This window comes from Mobula hypostoma, chromosome 14, assembly GCF_963921235.1.
Source record: "Mobula hypostoma chromosome 14, sMobHyp1.1, whole genome shotgun sequence".
In the NCBI taxonomy this organism is placed as follows: domain Eukaryota; kingdom Metazoa; phylum Chordata; class Chondrichthyes; order Myliobatiformes; family Myliobatidae; genus Mobula; species Mobula hypostoma.
The window spans coordinates 41358860-41379043 of record NC_086110.1 but is presented as its reverse complement, the minus strand read 5'-3'; the positions used below and the strand labels follow the sequence as shown (position 1 = coordinate 41379043).

The following is a 20184-nucleotide window of genomic DNA, read 5'->3' as shown; positions in this document are numbered from 1 at the left end:
ATGGATCAGGTCAGTAGATATTGCTGAAAACTTTGACACTTGTAAAATAATGAGAAGAGTAAGCATGAATCAGAAGCAAAAGACTCTTAAATTATCTTCACAGGTTTTGGAGAGAAAAACTTATTCTTAATATTGTTAACATTATTTTATTAAAGGGAGCATTATGAATAGTTGGCTTGATGATTGATAATTCAAAAGCTTTGAGCTAGCAAAAAAGAATAAGGTGAAAACATTGAAACTTCTGTTCAGTGTAGAGGAGTGACTCCAAGGTTTCAGTCACCTGTCGATTTAATTCTGTCCCATTCCCACTCTGATCTTTTTGACTTTGACCTTCTTTACTGTTCTAATAAAGCCCAATATAAACTTGAAGAACATACCTCATCTCTTGTTTAGGCAATTTGCAGTCCTGGGACTCTTTCTTTTCTCCCTGTCTTAGTCAAAGGGAATAATCATAAATGTTCTGGAGACTAGAGCAATGGTAGTATGCTCCTCTTACTGGGTGCAGAGATTCAGGGACAAACCCAGTGTCCCTGATGACTGCACTTGCAGTAAGTGTGAATAGCTGCAGTTCCTGACAGATCACCTGGAGCAGTTGGAGCTGCAGTTAAGATTTGCTGTAGAGTTTCTGGGAAGGGGAAGAATGATGTAGTCAAAACATTTAGTGAGTTGGTCACTCCATAGGTGCAGAGACAGAGAGAAGATGGGTGATCACCAGGAAGAGAATCAGAGCATACAAGTTACGCAGTAATCACCTTTGGTCATTCTCCTCCTTAAGTTATGCCATCTTGGAAACTATTGGGGATGAGGGGTAAGTGTGTCCTTCTGAAAGGGGAGGGTGAACAGGCAGAGGTACCAAAGATCTAGGTAGATGGTCCTGCAACATGAATTTAGGGAGCTTGGTAGCTGTTTAAAGAGCAGAATCTCAAGGTTTAGTCTCTAGAATGCTTCTGGTGCTAAAGTTATTGAGTAGAGCAACAGCTGAATATGTAGCTGAAGGAATGGTGCAGGACAATGGTATTTTAAGTTCCTGGATTTGTACCATTTTTGGGGAAGGTGGACCTGTCGAAGTTGGATAGGTTTCACCTTAACCAGAGTGGGACCAACGTCCTTGATGAGAGGCTTGCTCGTGCTGTTGGTGAAGGTTTAAAATGAGATGGCAGAGGATGGGGGCTCAGTAGTTGTTGAGATGAAAAGGTACAGTCCCCGAGAGGAGAAGTAGCAAGTCCAGGAGGCAGAACAAGCTAGTAAATGCACATTTCCCTTTGAAGAATATTCAGTGCCCTGTTAGACATTGAATGGATAAATCTCCAGGTCTGGATAGGAGGCAAGGGTAGATTGCTGGACACATGGCTGAGATTTTTATATCTTTGTTAGCCACAGGTAATGTACCAGATGACTGGAGGAGGACAAATGTGATCTTCCTTTTCAAGAAAAGCATGAGGAAAAAGCTTGGTAACTATAGATCTGTGAGCCTAATATCAGTGGTAGGGAAAATATAGGGAAAATGATCACTTGGAAAGGCAGAAACGAATCAGAAATAGAGAACATAGCTTTGTCAAGGGCAATTTCTGTCTGGCCACTCAATTAAATTCTGTGAAGGGGTATAAAGTGATTTATCTGGACTTCAATAATGCCTTTGATAAGGTCCTAGACAGGATAGCCTTAACAGGACAGGGAGGGCAGTCAGGGCATACAAGTTGTCCAGTAATGACCTTTGGTCATTCTCCTTAAGTTATATCATCTTGGAAATTGTTCCAGAACAAACTGGCAAACTGGATCCAAAATTATCCTGGTAACAGGGTTCAGAAGGCAGCAGTAGAGGATTAGTTCTGTGATTGGATGCCTATGACAAGTGGTGTCCCACAAGGATTGGTACTGTACTGGGACCCCTGCTTTTTATAATTATGTGGATGTGAGAGCCAAGATTAGTAAGTTTTCTGATGAAACAAAGATTCTCAGACATATTGGTAGTGCGGAAGGTAGTCTTGTACTGCAGCGAGATGTGTATTGCTAGGATGGGGTTAAAATAACCAATTTGAGATGATGCGTTTTGGCAATACTAATAACTATTAGTATCGGTAGGGTCCTTGGGAACGTTGAGGAACAGAGGGAACTTGGGAGTACGTCAATATAAATATGAAGATGGCAATGCAGATAGATGGCATGGTTGGGAAGGTATGTGGAACATTGACCTTCATTAGTGGGGCACAGAGTGCATAAGGTTATGCTAAAACCTTGGTCAGATCACAATTGGAGTACAGCATGCAGTTTTGGTTAGGAAGAATGTGATAGCACTGGAGAGGGTGCAGGGGACATTCATTACACTGTTGCCTGGAGTGGAGTACTTCATTATAGGGGGAGTGGGGATTGGAGCACAGGCACTTAAAAGGGAACATGTTTGAGGAAAATAACATATTAAGGCTTTTTTTTTATAAAGTAGACTGCAAGAAACATTTCCTTATACTAGGGTAGACAACTAGAGAACATTGATTGAGCGTAATGGGGACGAGTTCTAGAGACAGTGAGGGGAACTTCATCCCCCAGAGAGTGGCAAGTATGTAGACTACACTGACTAAGAGTCTTATTGAAGCTGGGTTGCTGACAGCATTTAAGTGCCTAGATGAACCCTGAATCATTTTGGCAAAGAGGGCAATCTTCACTGAGATTAATACAGAATGGTACCCACTGGCCAGTATGGACAAGTTAGGTTAAATTACCTGTTTCTATCTCAAATTCAATAATTTCGGAAAGAGATTTTATTATCTAGAGCAGAGGTGTATACTAGATAAGTGGTGAGCTACTTAAGAATGAAATGAGGAAGAACCTCTTGTGGAAGGGATATTGACCGCTGTTTTTTTAAAAATCTATTTCAGCCTAGATTGATTATTGGACTAAAGGAGAAATTAAAGGTCATGAGGATCAGGCAGGGAGGTATAGTCAGGAGGCCAACAATCAGATCATCCACAGTTTTAATAGCAGTTTCAAGAGACTGTAGTACCTGGCCCTGATTGTTGTTTTTCTATTTAGCATAACATTACATGCGAGTGATAATAAACCTGATTCTGATTATACGTTGCCCACAACCCAATATATCTAGACTTTTTAAAGGTAATGATTACTACCCCCTTAAAAGTTAGACTTGTAATTTTTTAGTTGTTCCCCCATCAGCTTCCAAATTATCACCACCTCTAAAATGCAGTGATTCGAGTTGAGGCATAGCTGTGTCCAACTTGACATTTTGAATAATTAAACTTCTACATTGAACTTTGCCAAATGCAGCATTCCAATTCTATTTTAGATTTCCGTTGTGTGCAGTAAGATTTACTGAATAAAGATGAAGCCTGGTTCAAGTTTCCCCTTTCTGTTAGGTCAGCTAAGGTGCCCCTTCCCAGATGATTATTTCACATTGGCTTTGTATCACATCTCTGTATTCTATATGCTGCTGCATATTATTCTGTGCCCTTTCCAGCTATACCAACTATGAAGCTTCTGTGGAATTAATACATATATTAAGAATGTGAAGTATCTTTGTTTTGTTTCTTCACCTTTCGGTAAAATTGTACAACCAGTATTGCACTAACACTATAAAATATAGCAAGAAGTATGCCAAAGCAGGCAGCTGCAGCATCCGATCCAGCTAAATCACAATTCATCCAGTTCAGACCATACCTGGCATAAAGAAGCTCCCTCCTCTTGCAAACATCAGTAGCATTAATCTGGAGGACAAAATACAAGTAAGCGCCAACTGCTGCTGCATAACCTAGAGATGCCAGTATATTGAATATTAGTTCAAGTATCAACCACTTCAGGGACATGTTATGTAAAACCTGAGCACCCTTAATCATAATACCCAGGGTGATGGCAAACAGAGCAATGGAAACACCAATGCCTGTGTAGAGTTCAGGTGCTCTCATTACAATAAACTCTCGATCAAGTTTCTGCACTTCCTTCAGTTGTTCCCCTTCAAGTGGAGAATAATCGCTGTTGATGCTGAAGAAGCTTGTTGCCAATCCACCGTTACTGCTGTATCCTGAGAGAATAATGTATGATGCCACCACACACACCAACACCAGCATATTTAATGTGGCCTCCAACATCTGAACTATACCTGACAAAAAAGGAATAATGGGTGAGTGATGACATTAAGTATATTGCAACTTTTCAAGTCCTACCTTCCTTCATCCTATTCATATTATGGGAGATCATTGAGACAGAGAATAAATGTCTCTTTTATATGCTTTTACCTTAATGGCCTTGTGACTGAAGACTAGTTATTTGAAATAGATTAGTTATAGTGTCTCAGCAGGATGTGGCATTCAAATTAAATTGAAACCATACACTTCAAGAACAACATGTGAGTGAATGGCATCGACAGAAAATACACATATCCATCTCCCCCAATGTAACACAATCTTTCTCATATGTTTTTAATTGTGTGATGCTAATGATGCATCATATGCACAATAATTTTGTGGAATGCAAAGGCAAGATTCTTGACACCAATGTATATTTTTGTCAAGCTACAAATGAATATTCTTCTTTTAACAGACTTCTAGAAACGTACAATTTCCCTCTCTATTTTCCCTGACCTCAGACTTAGTGTACTTATCCCACCTGGCTTCTTTAACGTGAGCAAACGTTGCTGTGAAGTAATGCAGACTGCTCTCAACTTCAAGATAGTGGAACAGAGGAAACTGAGGGGTGACCCGAAAGAGGTGTACAAGATGGAGGGTCATAGACAGGGTGAAAATGCATAATCTGTTTTCCAGGTAGGAGGTGCTAAGAAGAGGGCACAGGTTTAAGTTTCAAGATTGTTTAATGTCATTTCCTGTACAGGAGAATGAAATAATTGTTACTCTTGATCTGATGTGGCACATAAAAAGCTCCACAAGGTAAAGAACACAATAAAAAAGCAATTAAACATAAGATCACTTCTATTGTATGTACATAAATTGATTGTATAAAGTGCCACTAGGGCACTTTATGTATATATGGTACATAAAATTTTAAAAGGATATCAGGGATAGCTTCAAGCAAGGAGTGGTGTATATTTGGAATGAGCTGCCAGAAGTAGTGGTTGCGGCAGGCATATTAACAACATTTAAAAGGCATCTAGATTTGTACATTGCTCGGAGAGGTTCAGAGGGCTATATGGGCCTTACAGAGGCGGAAGGGACAGCTCACTGGCAACAAAGTAAACATGGATGAGTAAACTCTGACTATATTACAAAAAAAAAGAAAATTACAACTATGAAACCAAGTTAAAACTAATCAACACACATCAAAGTTGCTGGTGAACGCAGCAGGCCAAGCAGCATCTGTAGGAAGAGGTGCAGTCGACGTTTCAGGCCGAGACCCTAATCAGTTGTATTTAACAGGCAATAATATTTGAATATCATCTTTGCCATAAAATGAAGTGAATGATTTATCTCGTGTTGTTGCCACCAGAAATTATAATTTGAGATTCTTGGTTCTCAAGTTCCAACAAAACTCACTATGTACATCAGGTTGTTTGTGCAATGTGAAATTATGTATGTAAGGTTAAAAAATTACAGTAACAATCAGTGTTAACGATAAAATGCTAGCATATCTAGTCAAGTGACTTACTATTTGAAACAACTCAACATTAACTTGCTGAATGTGGTTTTATCCAAAAGATGAGCCATGATAACATCAACCTGCTGTTGGTGTGAAACCTAATTACATAGTTCCAGACTAATTCTTCGCATATCTTTGTGCTGCGTCAACACATGCATTCTAAGCTGCCCGCCCACCCAACCCAACCCAACCCAAAAAATGTGAATAGAAACTCAAATAAGACTACATAGATTGGTAAATTGAGTGACAGGAAATTCAAATTCTATCAAAATCAAGGAAATTAAGAGATTCATTATAAATATTTTAAATAATATATGTTCCGATTCCAGGAGGAAACGTCAAGGAAATTGAGAACTGAGATTAAATTGGAAGATGAACAGATTCTTCTGTGAGCAAAATTGAATACAGGACTTGAGTTCACCAAGAAAACTAGCTTTGTTTTTAGTTTTAAAGGTTTTGGAACACCAGAACAACTGCCTCTGAGTTTTGAAAATCATTCTCCATTGAAAAAGCAACTAAAAACAGCTCTGTTTCAGAAGCACGTCTGGGTCTGGCCTTGATTACCCTGGGCTCCAATAGTTCATCTTGAGACTGGAGGAACTTGCAGCCCTTTTTTCATCCTGCTTTACATTCAATCAGAGGGTATTTTCCAGTGTGTCCTCACTGCATATCACCTAAACATCCATTAAAGACCTTAAAGATCCATAACCCAACATGGACAACTTTCAACCAACACACAGAAAAATTGCTGGTGAACGCAGCAGGTCACGCAGCATCTCTAGGAAGAGGTACAGTCGACGTTTCGGGCCGAGACCCTTCGTCAGGACTAACTAAAAGAAGAGCTAGTAAGAGATTTGAAAGGGGGAGGGGGAAATCTGAAATGATAGAAGACAGGAGGGTGGGGGATGGAGCCAAGAGCTGGACAGTTGATTGGCAAAAGGGATATGAGAGGATCATGGGACAGGAGGCCTAGTGAGAAGGAAAAGGGGGGGGGGGGGAGAAGAGCCCAGAGCTACTTTTCAGCAAAGGCAGACATCTGTGAAGAAATTCACTGTTGCGTTCAATATCTTTATCTGAGGAAAAAGAATGTTTCAATAACAAGACCTCAAACCTGGCACAAAGCTCATAGTTGACTGGCCAATAATGATCCCAGGCTTCCTTTATAGGCCTACCTCAAATCAATGCAGTGATATTACTAATGCTATATCCACAAAGCAGACTGTCAGCGTCTTCCTGCAGACCAACTTCCCCAGAAATGAAGATCTAATATCACTCATTGGGCAGGTGATGTTATTCAAATGCCCTACACTAAACCTGTTAAACTCTATTCTAGGTTCCATTGTGGTAAGAGATTACAGGGAGGTAGAGAAATATTTAAAGGTGACCCTGAATGCCCCCTTGAAAATACAGGAAAACTGACTTATAAACACTCAAATACAAGACGAGACTAGGAACATCAAGATTCTTCCATGGGAGTAGGAGATACTTCCAATCATTAACCTTGTCAATAACGTCCTGCCTCATCTGTGACAGAATCTGTGGGCCCCCCATTTGGCATCTCAGAATCCACAGAATTAAGAGTTGAAATAAATCAGCTTCGATACTTAGAAAATGAAGCAGCTTAAGGCTGGAGGAGACAGCAAATTGGACTCCAATCACTTCTCCAAAAATGGGGGGGGGGGGGGGAAGGTAAATAACTCTATTCCAAGTTGTTCATTCCAGGTTAAATCTGCTGTTTAAAAAGATTATTAAATTCCTATGTTCAAAGTGCTTACCCTAACACCAAAGAACTTTTTGCAAGGAATGTGAACATTTGAGATTTGGGGGAACTACTAAAACTGAGGCTCTGAATAAATGCATTAACTTTCATCAATAACAGTTGATTTCACTTTGTTTTAAAAATCAATTCTATGCAATTTGGTTTCATTCTGAGATGTTTTTACTTGACTGAACAAAAGCAGAGACAAAAGAGGACATTAGTATGTACTTTAATAATATTAAAAACAATATATTCAGTCACCCAGATTAATATGAATAAAATACTTTTCAGAAATACATGGTTAAGTTATAGAGAGAAAACTTATAAATTCACAATTTTCTATCCATTATGTACAAAGGAATCTTTAAAAAACAAAACATATTAAAACTAAATGCACAACGTAAATAATCACAAGATAAAGTTCAGTAACCAGATTACATAAAATAATTCCAATGAAGTCTTGATTCCATTCTGTATTTGTTTAGAATTGTAAATTGTGATTAATATCCTGAATTTGGGATATTCATACTCTCGTGAGTGAAGAGACCAAGGACTGCAGGATGGAACACACTTCTCATTTTTGTGGGACCCAGCACTATGTACTCGGATAAGCTTCAGGAATTCTGATTCTGTTCCCACAATATCTTTAAGTTCAATTTCAGATTAGAAAACAGTTCCATTTCTTACCACCACCCATCTTTTAATGGTTTAATGCCAAATTATAAACACTTGTACTCAATGTTCAATATCATTTAAATCACTATTGTCCTTACAATTATCTAGAGACTTTGATCCTACTGTTTAGGAATACATTCTTCAAACTCTGGAGATGAACTGAAAATGCACAAAACCTATGAAGGCATCACAGCATTTCCTCTTATTTAGAAAGAAAAGCATCCACCTTGCTTTTTGGACTTGTTAGGCAAAAATACAGAGCAGATAAGCAGATCTAATATGAGATTTTAAATTGTTCCATATCTATAACTCATCTAACTGTGTATAGCACTTATCAAAAGGAAATTAATTTTAGGAACAATCTAATATTGCGTTCGTTTATATCTCCCTTTAAATCTAAATTTTCAATACAATATTTGAAGTCTAATCAGATGTTGAATATTTATCTGTGCAAAGTTGGGATGGTGGGATTAATATTTTTTCTATATTAATGTCCACCAAAACTATCTGTTGAGATAAAGAAGAGGAATACAGTCCTGTTTGGCAGGACAAGCCAATTAACTGCAGTAAGACAAAATGTGCTTCCGTTCAGCTTCTCGCTATGTCTCACTAACAGTGACTTCCTTATTGATGTGTAAAAATCCTGTGTACATGCAGACATGATCTGAACCTTTATACATTAATCCCTTCCACATAATCACTTTCTCTGGACCCCTTTAATCTTCTAACTTTTCTAAATGCCAAGATTGCTGCAACTGCATTAAGCAGATATACTATGATAGCCAGGCAGCCACAAAGACCACCGACAATATCCGCACCATGCAGACTGCAGTTAAACCCTTCATACCCCTTACTTTTGTACATGGCCTCCCTCTCTTTACACACTTGTGAATTGTAGCTCTCAATCAGGTGTTGGAAATAAAAATAAACTGCAGGTATATAACCAACTGCTATTGCTGTATCTAACGCACATTCAATAATCATTAAGAAAGGAAATTTCCAAGGTATCCGAGCTAGGCCTAAAACTAACAAAAGGCATGCCAAAGACATCAAAGCCCCACTGTATGCCATGGTGGCAACGACTGTAGGCAGCTTTAGCTGATAAAATGCAACATCCAGTTCTTTTACTTTTTCAGCCTCTGCTCCTTGAAATCCACTATAGGCTGATCCAAATGTGTAGTAGTAGAGGCTTCCTAGGCTGGAGAGGTCTGTGTAGCCCCCAGTGCCACTGTAGGAGATTGCCCCACACACCAGAATTAACAGATTCAGCAACACCTCCACCAACTGACAGAGACCTGCAGCAAAACAACCAAAACACAACCAGCTATTATCTAAATGCCAGGATGTGAACTTTTAACTCTTTCACTTGAAGACTGGCGTGAATGAAAAATAATCTGTTGTGATTTTTTTTCCTAATTTGTTTCAAGTGCAAATGTGCTTTTTTTTTAAATATAGGAATACAACCATCCACTTGTGTAAAGAGGAGCAGAGTTAATGTTTGGGTCAACTTTGTTAACCCTGGTTCTCGCCCCACAGATGCAACCAAAGTATTTCTGGCATTTTCAGTTTTTAGTTTAGATTTCCAGTATATGCAGTTTCTTAAAATTTTCACTTATGGTCATTCCACACTATTAGAACAAAATAATGTTACCATCTCATGCACTTTATCAAGGGCCACATGGAAGCAACTGTTTCTGACTTTTGAATGCTTTAATAGTTACATACAGGGTCTTTCTTTTTTGTGAAATTTAAAATGGCTTCTTTGTTATACTGGGGAATGCTAGTAAGTCTCTAACTAGACGGTTGCTTGGGTTTTTAGAGATAGCAGGGTGCTATTAACCAATGGTCACGTATTGTTTGGTTTTCGGATACCATGCTGTATCATATGACTGTGGACGGGTTTTTGGCGGGGAGTCGGAGGAGAGACGGGGAGGACGGTGGATGGGGTTTTTGGGGGGAGTCGGAGGAGAGACGGGGAGGACGGTGGACGTGCGGGGGTTTTTGACAGGGAGTCGGAGGAGAGACAAGGAGGACGGCGGGCGGAGTTTTTGGCGGGGAGTCGGAGGAGAGACAAGGAGGACGGCAGACATGCGAGGGTTTTTGGCGGGGAGTCGGAGAGATGGGGAGGACGGTGGACAGGGTTTTGGGGGGGAGTCGGAGGAGAGACGGGGAGGACGGCGGACGGGGTTTTTGGCGGGGAATCGGAGAGATGAGGAGGACGGCGGACGGGGTTTTTGGCGGGGAATCGGAGGAGAGACGAGGAGGACGGTGGACGGGGTTTTTGAAGGGGAGTCAGAGGAGAGACGAGGAGGACGGTGGACGGGGTTTTTGAAGGGGAGTCAGAGGAGAGACGAGGAGGACGGCGGACGGGGTTTTTGAAGGGGAGTCAGAGGAGAGACGAGGAGGACGGTGGACGGGGTTTTTGGCGGGGAATCGGAGGAGACGAGGAGGACGGTGGACGGGGTTTTGGGGGAGTCGGAGGAGGGACGAGGAGGACGGTGGACAGGGTTTTGGGGGGAGTCGGAGGAGAAACGAGGAGGACAGCGGACGGGGGTTTTGACGGGGAGTCGGAGGAGAGACGGAGAGGATGGCGGACATGCGGGGGTTTTGACGGGGAGTCGGAGGAGAGACGGGGAGGACCGCGGACGTGCGGGGGTTTTTGGCGGAGAGACGGGGAGTTGGAGGAGAGACGGGGAGGACCGCGGACAGGGTTTTGGGGGGGAGTCGGAGGAGAGATGGGGAGGACAGTGGAGAGATGGGGAGTCGGAGGAGGGACACGGTGGACGGGGTTTTTGACGGAGAGTCAGGGGAGAGACGGGGAGGACGGTGGACGGGGTTTTTGACAGGGAGTCGGAGGAGAGACGGGAAGTCGGAGGAGGAGGGACGGGAAGGACGGCGGACGTGCGAAAGGCTCCGGTCGATCACTCCGGGTGGTCCCGAGCCCTGAGTCGACAGGATCCGGGCGGTCGGCAGGAATTTACTGAGCTCCAACGGTTGCGCGCGATGAACTTGGACTTTGATAAGTGTTGGCGCTTTTTTTTTCATTACTTCCCTTTCTGCATTGAATTTATATTAATGTCATAGAATTAGTAATATCTATAAAGTGTACTTGTTAAAATTTACTGGGTGTGCTGGCTGATGATTGATGTTTGGGATTGATTCAGGCGGCAACCGACCCTGTGGGGAGTGTTGAAGCAGGTGCTGGGTGGGATTTCCTCTAGACATATACGAGCCAATATAACTGAGCGTTACAGTTATTTGTTCACAGGAAAAAATCAGAAATGAAAGCACAAAAGAACCTGCAATGATTGAAATGAATTTGTACCTACTGGGGTATTCATGAAACACAAGAGGTTCTGTAGATACAGGAAATACAGATCACATACACATGCACACACACAAAATTGTGGAGGAATGCAGAAGGTCGCCAATGCCAGAGTGAAGCCAAACACAAACTATAAAAATAATACCTTGTATTTCTTCTGGGTGGTCAATAATCCAATGATATGAACATTGAATTTTCCAAATTTGGTAACCTGCACCTCCTAGCCTCCTTTCTCTTTCCTTCTGATCTATCCAGGTGCTTGCACTGGCTTTCTCCAGTACCACCTGAGCTCCCATCATCCAGATTTGTTCCATCTGCCTCTCACTAGGACTTGTAACCTACTGGGTCTGCTACTTCTGCTCCCCTCCACAGCAACCATTTGCTCAGCATCAATCACTCACCTGATCCCACTTAACACTTTCCTTTCTTATCACATTCCCGCGTCTTGTGCCTCCACCTTCGGCATTGGCCTCTGTCGCTACCTCCGCCGTCCCCTTCTCCCCACTGGCTCCATCTACTGTTCTTTTTCTCGCTCTCTCCCTTATCTATCACCTACCATCCACTGTCAATTGCAACCTCCTTCCTTTCCCCCTCGTTGGTCCACCTGCCCATCATCCCCCTCCTCATGTGGTTCCACCTGTCAGCTGAGCTGCCAGTCCCTGCCTCATCTTCTTGTCTCTTTATACAGACTATCTCCCATCTACACTCTACCCTGATGTAGAGTTTTGACCTGAAACATTATCCATCCCTTTGCATCCACAGACACTGCCTGACCCACTGAATTTCTCTAGCGGTTTGTTTATGCTCCTTTCAAAATGTATTTGTTTTTCCAATTTTTTCACAGGTTCCTTTAGCTCACCAGACATATAATGCAGATGCTGGTTTATCGAATGAAGAAAGGAAGGCTTGTTTAGAGAAAATGGGTTGGGGAATATCATGGTTCGGTGTGGGAAGGGAAATCATGACTAACGATTCAAAAAGAGAAAGTGTACAGAAAGCTCAGCATTCAGGCAGCGTCTGTGAAAAGCAATATAGTTAATGAGTCATGCGGAGCCCTTATCTGAGCAGGAAAAGAGCAAATCAAGGTAGTTGAAGAAGTGAGAAGTTGGGGGAGGTAGATGGGGAAAACACAGGGGGTTTCCTCATACTGAAATTAGAGACTAAATGTGGCAGTTAAAATCAGATTAAAGAGGAGACACAAAACTTAGCAGTGTAGGGGAACAGAGGATAGGTTGAGCAATCTAGGGCTTTTCTCTTTACAGCAATGGAGAATGAGAGGTGGTTTGATGGAGGTGCATAAGATTATGAGAGGCATAGATAGAGTGGACAACCAGATCCTTCTGAGGGCAACAAAGGCCAATGCGGGAGAACATCTGTTTAAGGTGAGTGGAAGAAAGTTTAGGGGAGATGTTATATGCTCTTTTACAGTCCAAGAGTGGTGGGTGCGTGGAATCCACTGCTGGGGGTGGTAGTAGAGGCTGATACAATAGGGAAATTTAAGAGACTCTTGTATAGGAACATGGATGTTAGAAAGATGGAATGTTATGGGCTGTGTAGGAGAAAAGGGTTAGATTGATTATGGATATATAGGTCAGCACAACATCATGGGCCAAAGGGCTCCTGCTGTACTATGTTCTAAGAGATTGCAGATACTGGGATCTTTAGCAGCACACAAAATCCTGGAGGAACTCAGCAGGTCAGGCAACAATTATGAAGGGAAACAGACACTCAACATTTCAGATGAGACCCTTCATTTGGATCATTCTTTGTCAGTTCCTTTGTCTGATGTGATCGTCATCTAATTTTTGATTACCCCTGTAACTGCTGCATTCAGTCTCCAGTTTTACACTATCACAGAGATTAATTTCTTTCATCCATTGTCCTCCCCACCTTCTCTGCACTATTGACTAACTTGTTTCCTCCTTCCCAGTTCTGACGATGGGTCACAAACCTAAAATATTGCTTGTTTCTCCTTCCACAGATGCTGCATGACCTGCTGAGAAATATTTTATATTTTTGCTTTAGATTTCCAATGTTAATGGTGCTTATTATTTATTTTTGCTCCTGATTATTCAGAAGCCTCACTAGTCCATTGCATTTTTAGACACAGTTAATTTTGAATGTTGTGACAATGTGCCTTGAAATTTCTCTTAATATACTCCCACCACATAGAAGAAAGGGACAATGTTATGCCCTCAATAGGGCAAGACAACACAACTTGTGTGCTTAAATAGTGCAATCACATTGTCACCAATATCCATTGCAAATTATCAATAATATATGCATGCATTCTTTGTTATCCCCAGGAATGGTACACAACATCAAAACAAAAATGTGGAAAATGTATTCACTGCCTTTATTAAGAATCTGGCTCAGCTGATTACTCCTCCTGGTAGAACCTTTATTATATTCATTCTATTACCATATAGGAGCCTGGACAGATAAACAAGGTGGTTAAAACCTTCATTGCCTGGGATAATGAGCGCCAGAGTTGGGATGGCATGTTACTGCTGTACAAAACATTAGTGAGACTACAGTTAGAATGTTTTGAGCAGTTCTCATTGCCATCACATCAGAAAAATGCAATAAACCCAGAGAGACTACAGAAAAGATTCACAGGGATGTTGTCAGAACTGGAGTGCTTGAGTGAAAAGGACATTCTGGGTAAGCTGGGACTAGTTTCCCTGAAGTGAAGGAAGCTAAGGGGTGATCTTAATGAGATTTGTCAAGTCGTGACAGGCACTGATAAGATGGATTGTCACAGTCTTTTTCACGGGGTAGGGGAGTCTAAAACTAGAGAGCTTCAGTTTTAAAGTAAGGGTGGGGGAAGAATTAAAGAGAACCTCAGCGGCACATTCACCACCACATGGAGGTTAATGCATATATGAAATAAGCTGCCAGTTTTAAAGGACATTTGGACAGGTAGATGGATAAGAAAGTTTTAGGGATATGGGTCATATGCAGGCTAATTGAACTGAGCTGAGGAAGACCCCTTGGTTGGCATGGATGAGTTAGACCAAAGGTCTGATTCCGTCCTGTATAACCCCTTGGTCTGACCCCTTAGCTGGCATGGCTGAGCTAGACCAAAGGTCTGATTCCCTCCTGTATAACTCCATGGCTCTGGATTTCATAAAACTGAAATTAAACAAAAGAGTAAGTGTTTATGTTGTAATGAAAGATGGTTAAATGACTGGTGCACACAACCAGTTGAACTAGAAATGTTCCATTCTTTCTGTTCTCTACGTGACTCTATGCAAAAACAATTTTGAAATGTTTTCAGTTCAAAACAAATTTCAAAAGAACTATTTCAAATCAGGAAGAAGAAAAAGGTGATTCCGATCATTTTACCCTAACAAGCATGTGTTAGATCATCGAATGAATCTTTCCAACCTGGTTATTTGAACTGTTAAACTGCTGCCACACAAATACTAGCAACTTCCAGACCAAGATTGTGATTAACAAATACTTCAATTGCTGGCTCATGTGCTATTCAAACTTGGGACCCAAAATGTGACATAATGTAGGGCCAGGAATGAACTACTCAATTGAGCTATATAGCCATGACAAAACAAATATTCTCAGCATTTTAGAACTATTCCTGTCAGCAGAAAACAGCTGTCCTTGGGAATAGTTTAGGATTAATCTTATAGCTTGCGTGTTTCTGTCATATAAAGTACATTTTTTTTCGTAAGTATCTAATGCTGTATCGCAGTAAACAGATTGAGAAGATTATTCATACTAACCAAGAAATATTAATTCTCAAAAACAAAACATTAATTTTAGAAGGAATTTTATGTTCTGTACAGACCATGTAAAGTATGTAAATAGTTGAAAACAACTTCGAGGTTTATTTGTCATATAAATTAAATAAATTAGAAGCAGTTTTATTTACTTTCAAGGAAACAAATGCAAAAAATACAGGAATTAAAATCTGATGCTGAGTTTAATTTGTTCACTTATCACTTCCTGCCAGCATATAACTGGATCCTGTTATGCCACTTATCTAAATTAAAATTCTCATACTTAATTTTGAGTCTCTCCATTTCCTAACCCTGCAATCATCTGAATTGTCCATACTACTCCTGTACAATGACTCATTCATTTCTGAATTTAAATTTCCAATCACTAGCATCACCAAGACTTAAGTGAAAATGCTTTTTGAAATAATTCTCTCCCCAACTACTTTCTTTTTCCCTCTAACCTCCTTATATCCATGTGTTTGAATAGACTTTTGACCTTCTGTCCAAACATCTTTACATTTGTTTCACAATAGCTCTATGGAGCACCATTTTGCTAATGTTAAATGCAATATAGAAATTCTATTTCTTGTTCCGTGCAAAACTTTAGTGTTTACCATACTTAATCTACTTGTACGATCTTACCTCGATTTGTGCAGAGGTAACGACACTTGTAACAATTTAGAATTTCTTCTGAATCATCATGATTGAAGTAATGCATCTCAGATCTTTTGTCTTCAGTTATGATATATTCAGGTGATACAGTTTCAGTATGGCTATTAAGAAGAAGAATACAATGTTTGTTCTGTTGTGGCCAGAAAAGTTACAGAACAACTAAGTTATGTAGTGAAACTATTCCAAACACATTAGCCATAAGATATGGATTATCTATAATATATGCACTGGTTTAAAAATATCTGAAATTATGTTTTGTCTATGTGAAGTCATGGTAACTGCTCCAACTCAGCTAGTGGAATTGATAGAAAATTGTTAAAATTAGTTACCTGAATTGACTATTTAATGTTTTGAATCTTTTTAAACAGGTATCCTTAGATCATTACTTTTATTTTACCTTATTTTTCCCAATTTGTAGTCCAAAATAACCCACTGCCGATATGACATTTCTGTTTACAACTGACATAGTTTAAGAAGAAACACTGAATTAATGCCAACCTACATGTGGATGTGTTGTTTTAATGAACTTCAAACTGATGTCAACATTGAAGCTTTGGACACTACCTCACTTTTTTTTACTATACAGTATTTCTGTTTTTGCACATTTTTAATAATCCATTCAATATAGGTAATTGATTCACTTGTTCATTATTATGTTTTATTTTTTCTCTCTCTGCTAGATTATGTATTGCATTGAACTGCTGCTGCTAAGTTAACAAATTTCACGTCACATGCCGGTGATAATAAACCTGATTCTGATTCTGATTATTCTGCTTTTAGACTCTTATAAGTACCTAAAGTATTTTACCCTACTGCCCAGCTTGCAATTTTTATCAATCATAGATTTTCTTTCCACTATTTTTCTACAGATTCAAGATCAGAGATAAGGTCGTAAAATTTATCCATTTCAGAAAAGATCAAGTTTTGATTCTTAGGTTTTACTGATTTGGCATGCAGGTGCCAAGCAAAGATAATCACTTTGATTTCTGGTGTCTTCCATTATGAAGTGCCCATTTCATTAAACACTAATTGAACAATATTTTGACTAGCTACTACTCTTCTCCATAATTTACACATGCTTCTTACTTTTTATGTCTGTAAACTTGACCATCATCTGGTAGTGGAGTTTCTTTTTCATATCTGTAATTTGGCTGGTGTTTGCTATGTGATGAGTTTTCATACGTTTGTGAATGATGTTCTCTCTCATGTTTGTAGTGATAGTCTCGATTCTCCCCTTTACGATATTCCCTTTCCATTCTGTACTCATCATCCCTCACATGATGTCCATGGTGGTGGGGATCTCTAACTCGAGATCTCTTCCCTTCATGCATTTCCCTCCTCACATCTCTCTCTGGGTCCCTGTTTCGTTCTGAGTAGTCCCTTCCTCTGGAGTTTCTGCTGCCATCGTCCTGATTTTTGTGAGGACGGGAATGACTCTTATGATGTCGATCATTATGGATGTGCTCCTTTTTATGACCACCTCGTTCACTTAAATTTTTTGCAGCTCTGTTTTCAGGGTAATTTGCTGGGTTGGCCATCTTCTGTTGAAATAGCTGGGGGGAGAAAGAATATTTAAGGTATGGTAGAATAAAGCCTCAGAAGTACAAGAACCGTGAGTTACTGGGTGATGTTTCCCATATTCATTTTAAACTCATGGGGCTACATTCTCCTGTTCCATTTAACTTTATCCAGACCCCATTGGCATGGTCTGTTTAAACTCATTGAGACCCTGTTCCCACACTTCTCTTAAACCTGCCAGTGTGGTATTTCCACATTCTGCTATTCTCAGTTTTAAAACGCGAACACGAGGGATTCTGCAGATGCTGGAAATTCAAGCAACACACATAAAAGTTGCTGGTGAACGCAGCAGGCCAGGCAGCATCTCTAGGAAGAGGTACAGTCGACGTTTCGGGCCGAGACCCTTCGTCAGGACTAACTGAAGGAAGAGCTAGTAAGAGATTTGAAAGTGGGGGGGGGGATAGATCCGAAATGATAGGAGAAGATAGGAGGGGGCGGGATGGAGCCAAGAGCTGGACAGTTGATTGGCAAAAGGGATATGAGACGATCATGGGACAGGAGGCCCAGGGAGAAAGAAAAGGGCTCCCTTCTCCAGCCTCGTATCCCTTTTGCCAACCAACTTTCCAGTTCTTAGCTCCATCCCTCCCCCTCCTATCTTCTCCTATCATTTCGGATCTATCCCCCCCCCCCCACTTTCAAATCTCTTACTATCTCTTCTTTCAGTTAGTCCTGACAAAGGGTCGTGACCGGAAACGTCGACTGTACCTCTTCCTAGAGATGCTGCCTGGCCTGCTGCGTTCACCAGCAACTTTGATGTGTGTTGCTTGAATTTCCAGCATCTGCAGAATTCCTCGTGTTTACCCCTAACAGTCTATTGTTTTTTTTTGAGGATCCGAAGTTGTGCTGATCGTCTCAGAAAAAAATAATATGAACCACACCAAATATTTGGAAATCCGACACCACGGCACCTGATCGAAACTAGCTCTGGTGAAACTCGACTGCGAACCAAAACATGCCTAAATTACAATGAGTCCCCGTCAAGGTAACACTTACGACGGCTACTCCCGCGAGAAATCTTGTTGAGAAAGTACTTACTTAGTCTGCTGAACCATAAAGGTACACCTGGAATCACACAATACAAACGATCAGTGCAGGCTAAAGATTAGAAAGCACCAATTTATCCCGCACTTGATTTTTGTTTTAAGATGAAAATAGTAGCGTTATCAGCTAAAATCTTCTTTAAACTACTCAAACTGTTGCGCCCAAGTTTCAGAGTTTCTATGGCAGCGAAGGCTCGTCTTTCTGTACTCCTTCCCACTGCCAGAAGCCAAGCCCCTCCCTCGCCCGTAAGGTTCATTCGGATGAGGTGTTGCTTACGTGAAATTCAGGGGGAAATAGGGGTTGTCTTCTTTAGATGATGACATGAACATCCATTTCCTGAAAGCACACTTGGCTGAAGACCGGGCGTTTATTTGGTCTCTTTCCCCACCCGTATGTATTTGTAGTATTTGCTAGTTTACCAAACTATCAAAAGAAAACAATTAATGCAACCAATAGGAATGACCGTAAGAGCAGGATTTAAATCGGCTGTATTCAGACTGGCGAGTGCCTTGGTTCGGCAGGGAAACCCAGAAAGCCAAGCTCTCTATCTGGCGTAGAGAGAAGTAACACCTGTCCTTTCAACCTCAGCTTCGTGTCTCGGATATAAATCACAATGAAAGCAGGGTTTTAGATCTCTTGGGTGTGGGGATTCTAGACCATTCTAGACCAGTCCCGAATAAGGTCCAGGCTCCATGTACGTACTAGAACATCTGTAGCTTTTACAATTTCGATGGCAGAGTGGCTGATGGTATGGTCTGGGGGCGTCACATCCTGCACTCCCTGAATAAATTCAGCCCAAAACCGCACCTGCAACTTGCAATATATTCATGCTAATACCAAAGCAATCTATTTCAGCTTAAACTAAACAACCAGCAATACAGATTGAAGCAAAATGAGCTTTTACTTTGGAAAGTTCATTTGGCTTATGGACAATTTGAAATTCATTAAAAATATCTGTAGAAAATTAATTTAGACTATTATATTTGGAGTAACCAAAACAAAATTAACAGAATGGAACTTCAGCTTTGACATTAGGGTAGTCTTCAAATAATGAGTGATTAATGCATATATATATAGCCATTCACTTAAGGAAAGGCTAAATTGATTTATCTACTTATTTGGGGCAATTAAAAATTATTAATTTATAGTTCGTGATCTATGAATGAAGATGGGTCAAAGGTCAATCCAATCTCGATGATCTAAATGTCTATTGAGGCATAAGTAAGTTAGGAATAATGTAATATCTCGAGATTTCAATTTCCACTGAGATGCTCATGTTCACAGTTTCTTAAGCTCACTGCCTATCCCCCAACTATGCCCAAGTTTTCATTAAGTGCTAGATCTTTAGTCATTTTTGATCTTCAAAACCATGAAATTTTCTGTAGTGATTTGTGTTTCTCCACCAGACTAAATATTAAGATTAAGCTTCTGCATTTCTAATCTACCAACTAGTTGTTAAATTTAAGGTAAAGCTATCTTGCCCACAACTGCCCCTCCCCCCTCCCCCCTCATTGCTTTTTTGCTGAGCATTTCACTTTTCTACTGGTCTTTCAGATTTTACTAGAGTGTTGTTTCTGGCTGAAAAGTCACTCTCATGCTATATGGTCCATTTCTCCATTATCTCTGAATCGGCTTCAATATAATTGTCATAAGTCATCAAATTTATTGTTTTGCGGCAGCAGTACACTGCAATAGACAATAAAAAACTATAAATTACAACGAGGTGTATACATGTATAAAGAAATTAAATAATTGGTGCAAAAAGGGAGGGGAAAATAATGAGGAAGTGATCATAG

The 20184-nt window shown here is 40.5% G+C and overlaps 1 protein-coding gene across 2 annotated transcripts; it reads right to left on the bottom strand.

Moving 5' to 3' along the window:
- Positions 1 to 1999: 1999 nt before the first annotated feature.
- On the bottom strand, positions 2000 to 18584 carry LOC134356504 (MARVEL domain-containing protein 3-like). Of its 2 annotated transcripts, none has more exons than XM_063067467.1 (4): positions 18383 to 18584; positions 16856 to 17322; positions 15740 to 15870; positions 2000 to 4108 (listed from the first exon to the last, which is right to left on the bottom strand). In XM_063067467.1, exons 2-4 carry the CDS (start codon positions 17305 to 17307, stop codon positions 3510 to 3512), a joined length of 1182 nt encoding a protein of 393 aa, XP_062923537.1. In that variant the 5' UTR covers positions 17308 to 17322; positions 18383 to 18584; the 3' UTR covers positions 2000 to 3509. The 2 variants fall into 2 exon arrangements, with proteins under 2 accessions (XP_062923537.1, XP_062923536.1); XM_063067466.1 differs by lacking the exon at positions 2000 to 4108 and adding an exon at positions 7634 to 9327.
- Positions 18585 to 20184: the final 1600 nt, after the last annotated feature.

Excerpts from the sequence above, each read along its gene's own strand:
- LOC134356504 (XM_063067466.1), bottom strand. The coding sequence starts at position 17,307 with ATGGCCAACCCAGCAAATTACCCTGAAAACAGAGCTGCAAAAAATTTA. Across the intron at positions 15,871-16,855 it reads CAAGTTTACAGACATAAAAA|CCATACTGAAACTGTATCAC; the intron begins GTAAGAAGCATG and ends TCTTCTTAATAG. Across the intron at positions 9,328-15,739 it reads TTACCTCTGCACAAATCGAG|GTCTCTGTCAGTTGGTGGAG; the intron begins GTAAGATCGTAC and ends GTTTTGCTGCAG.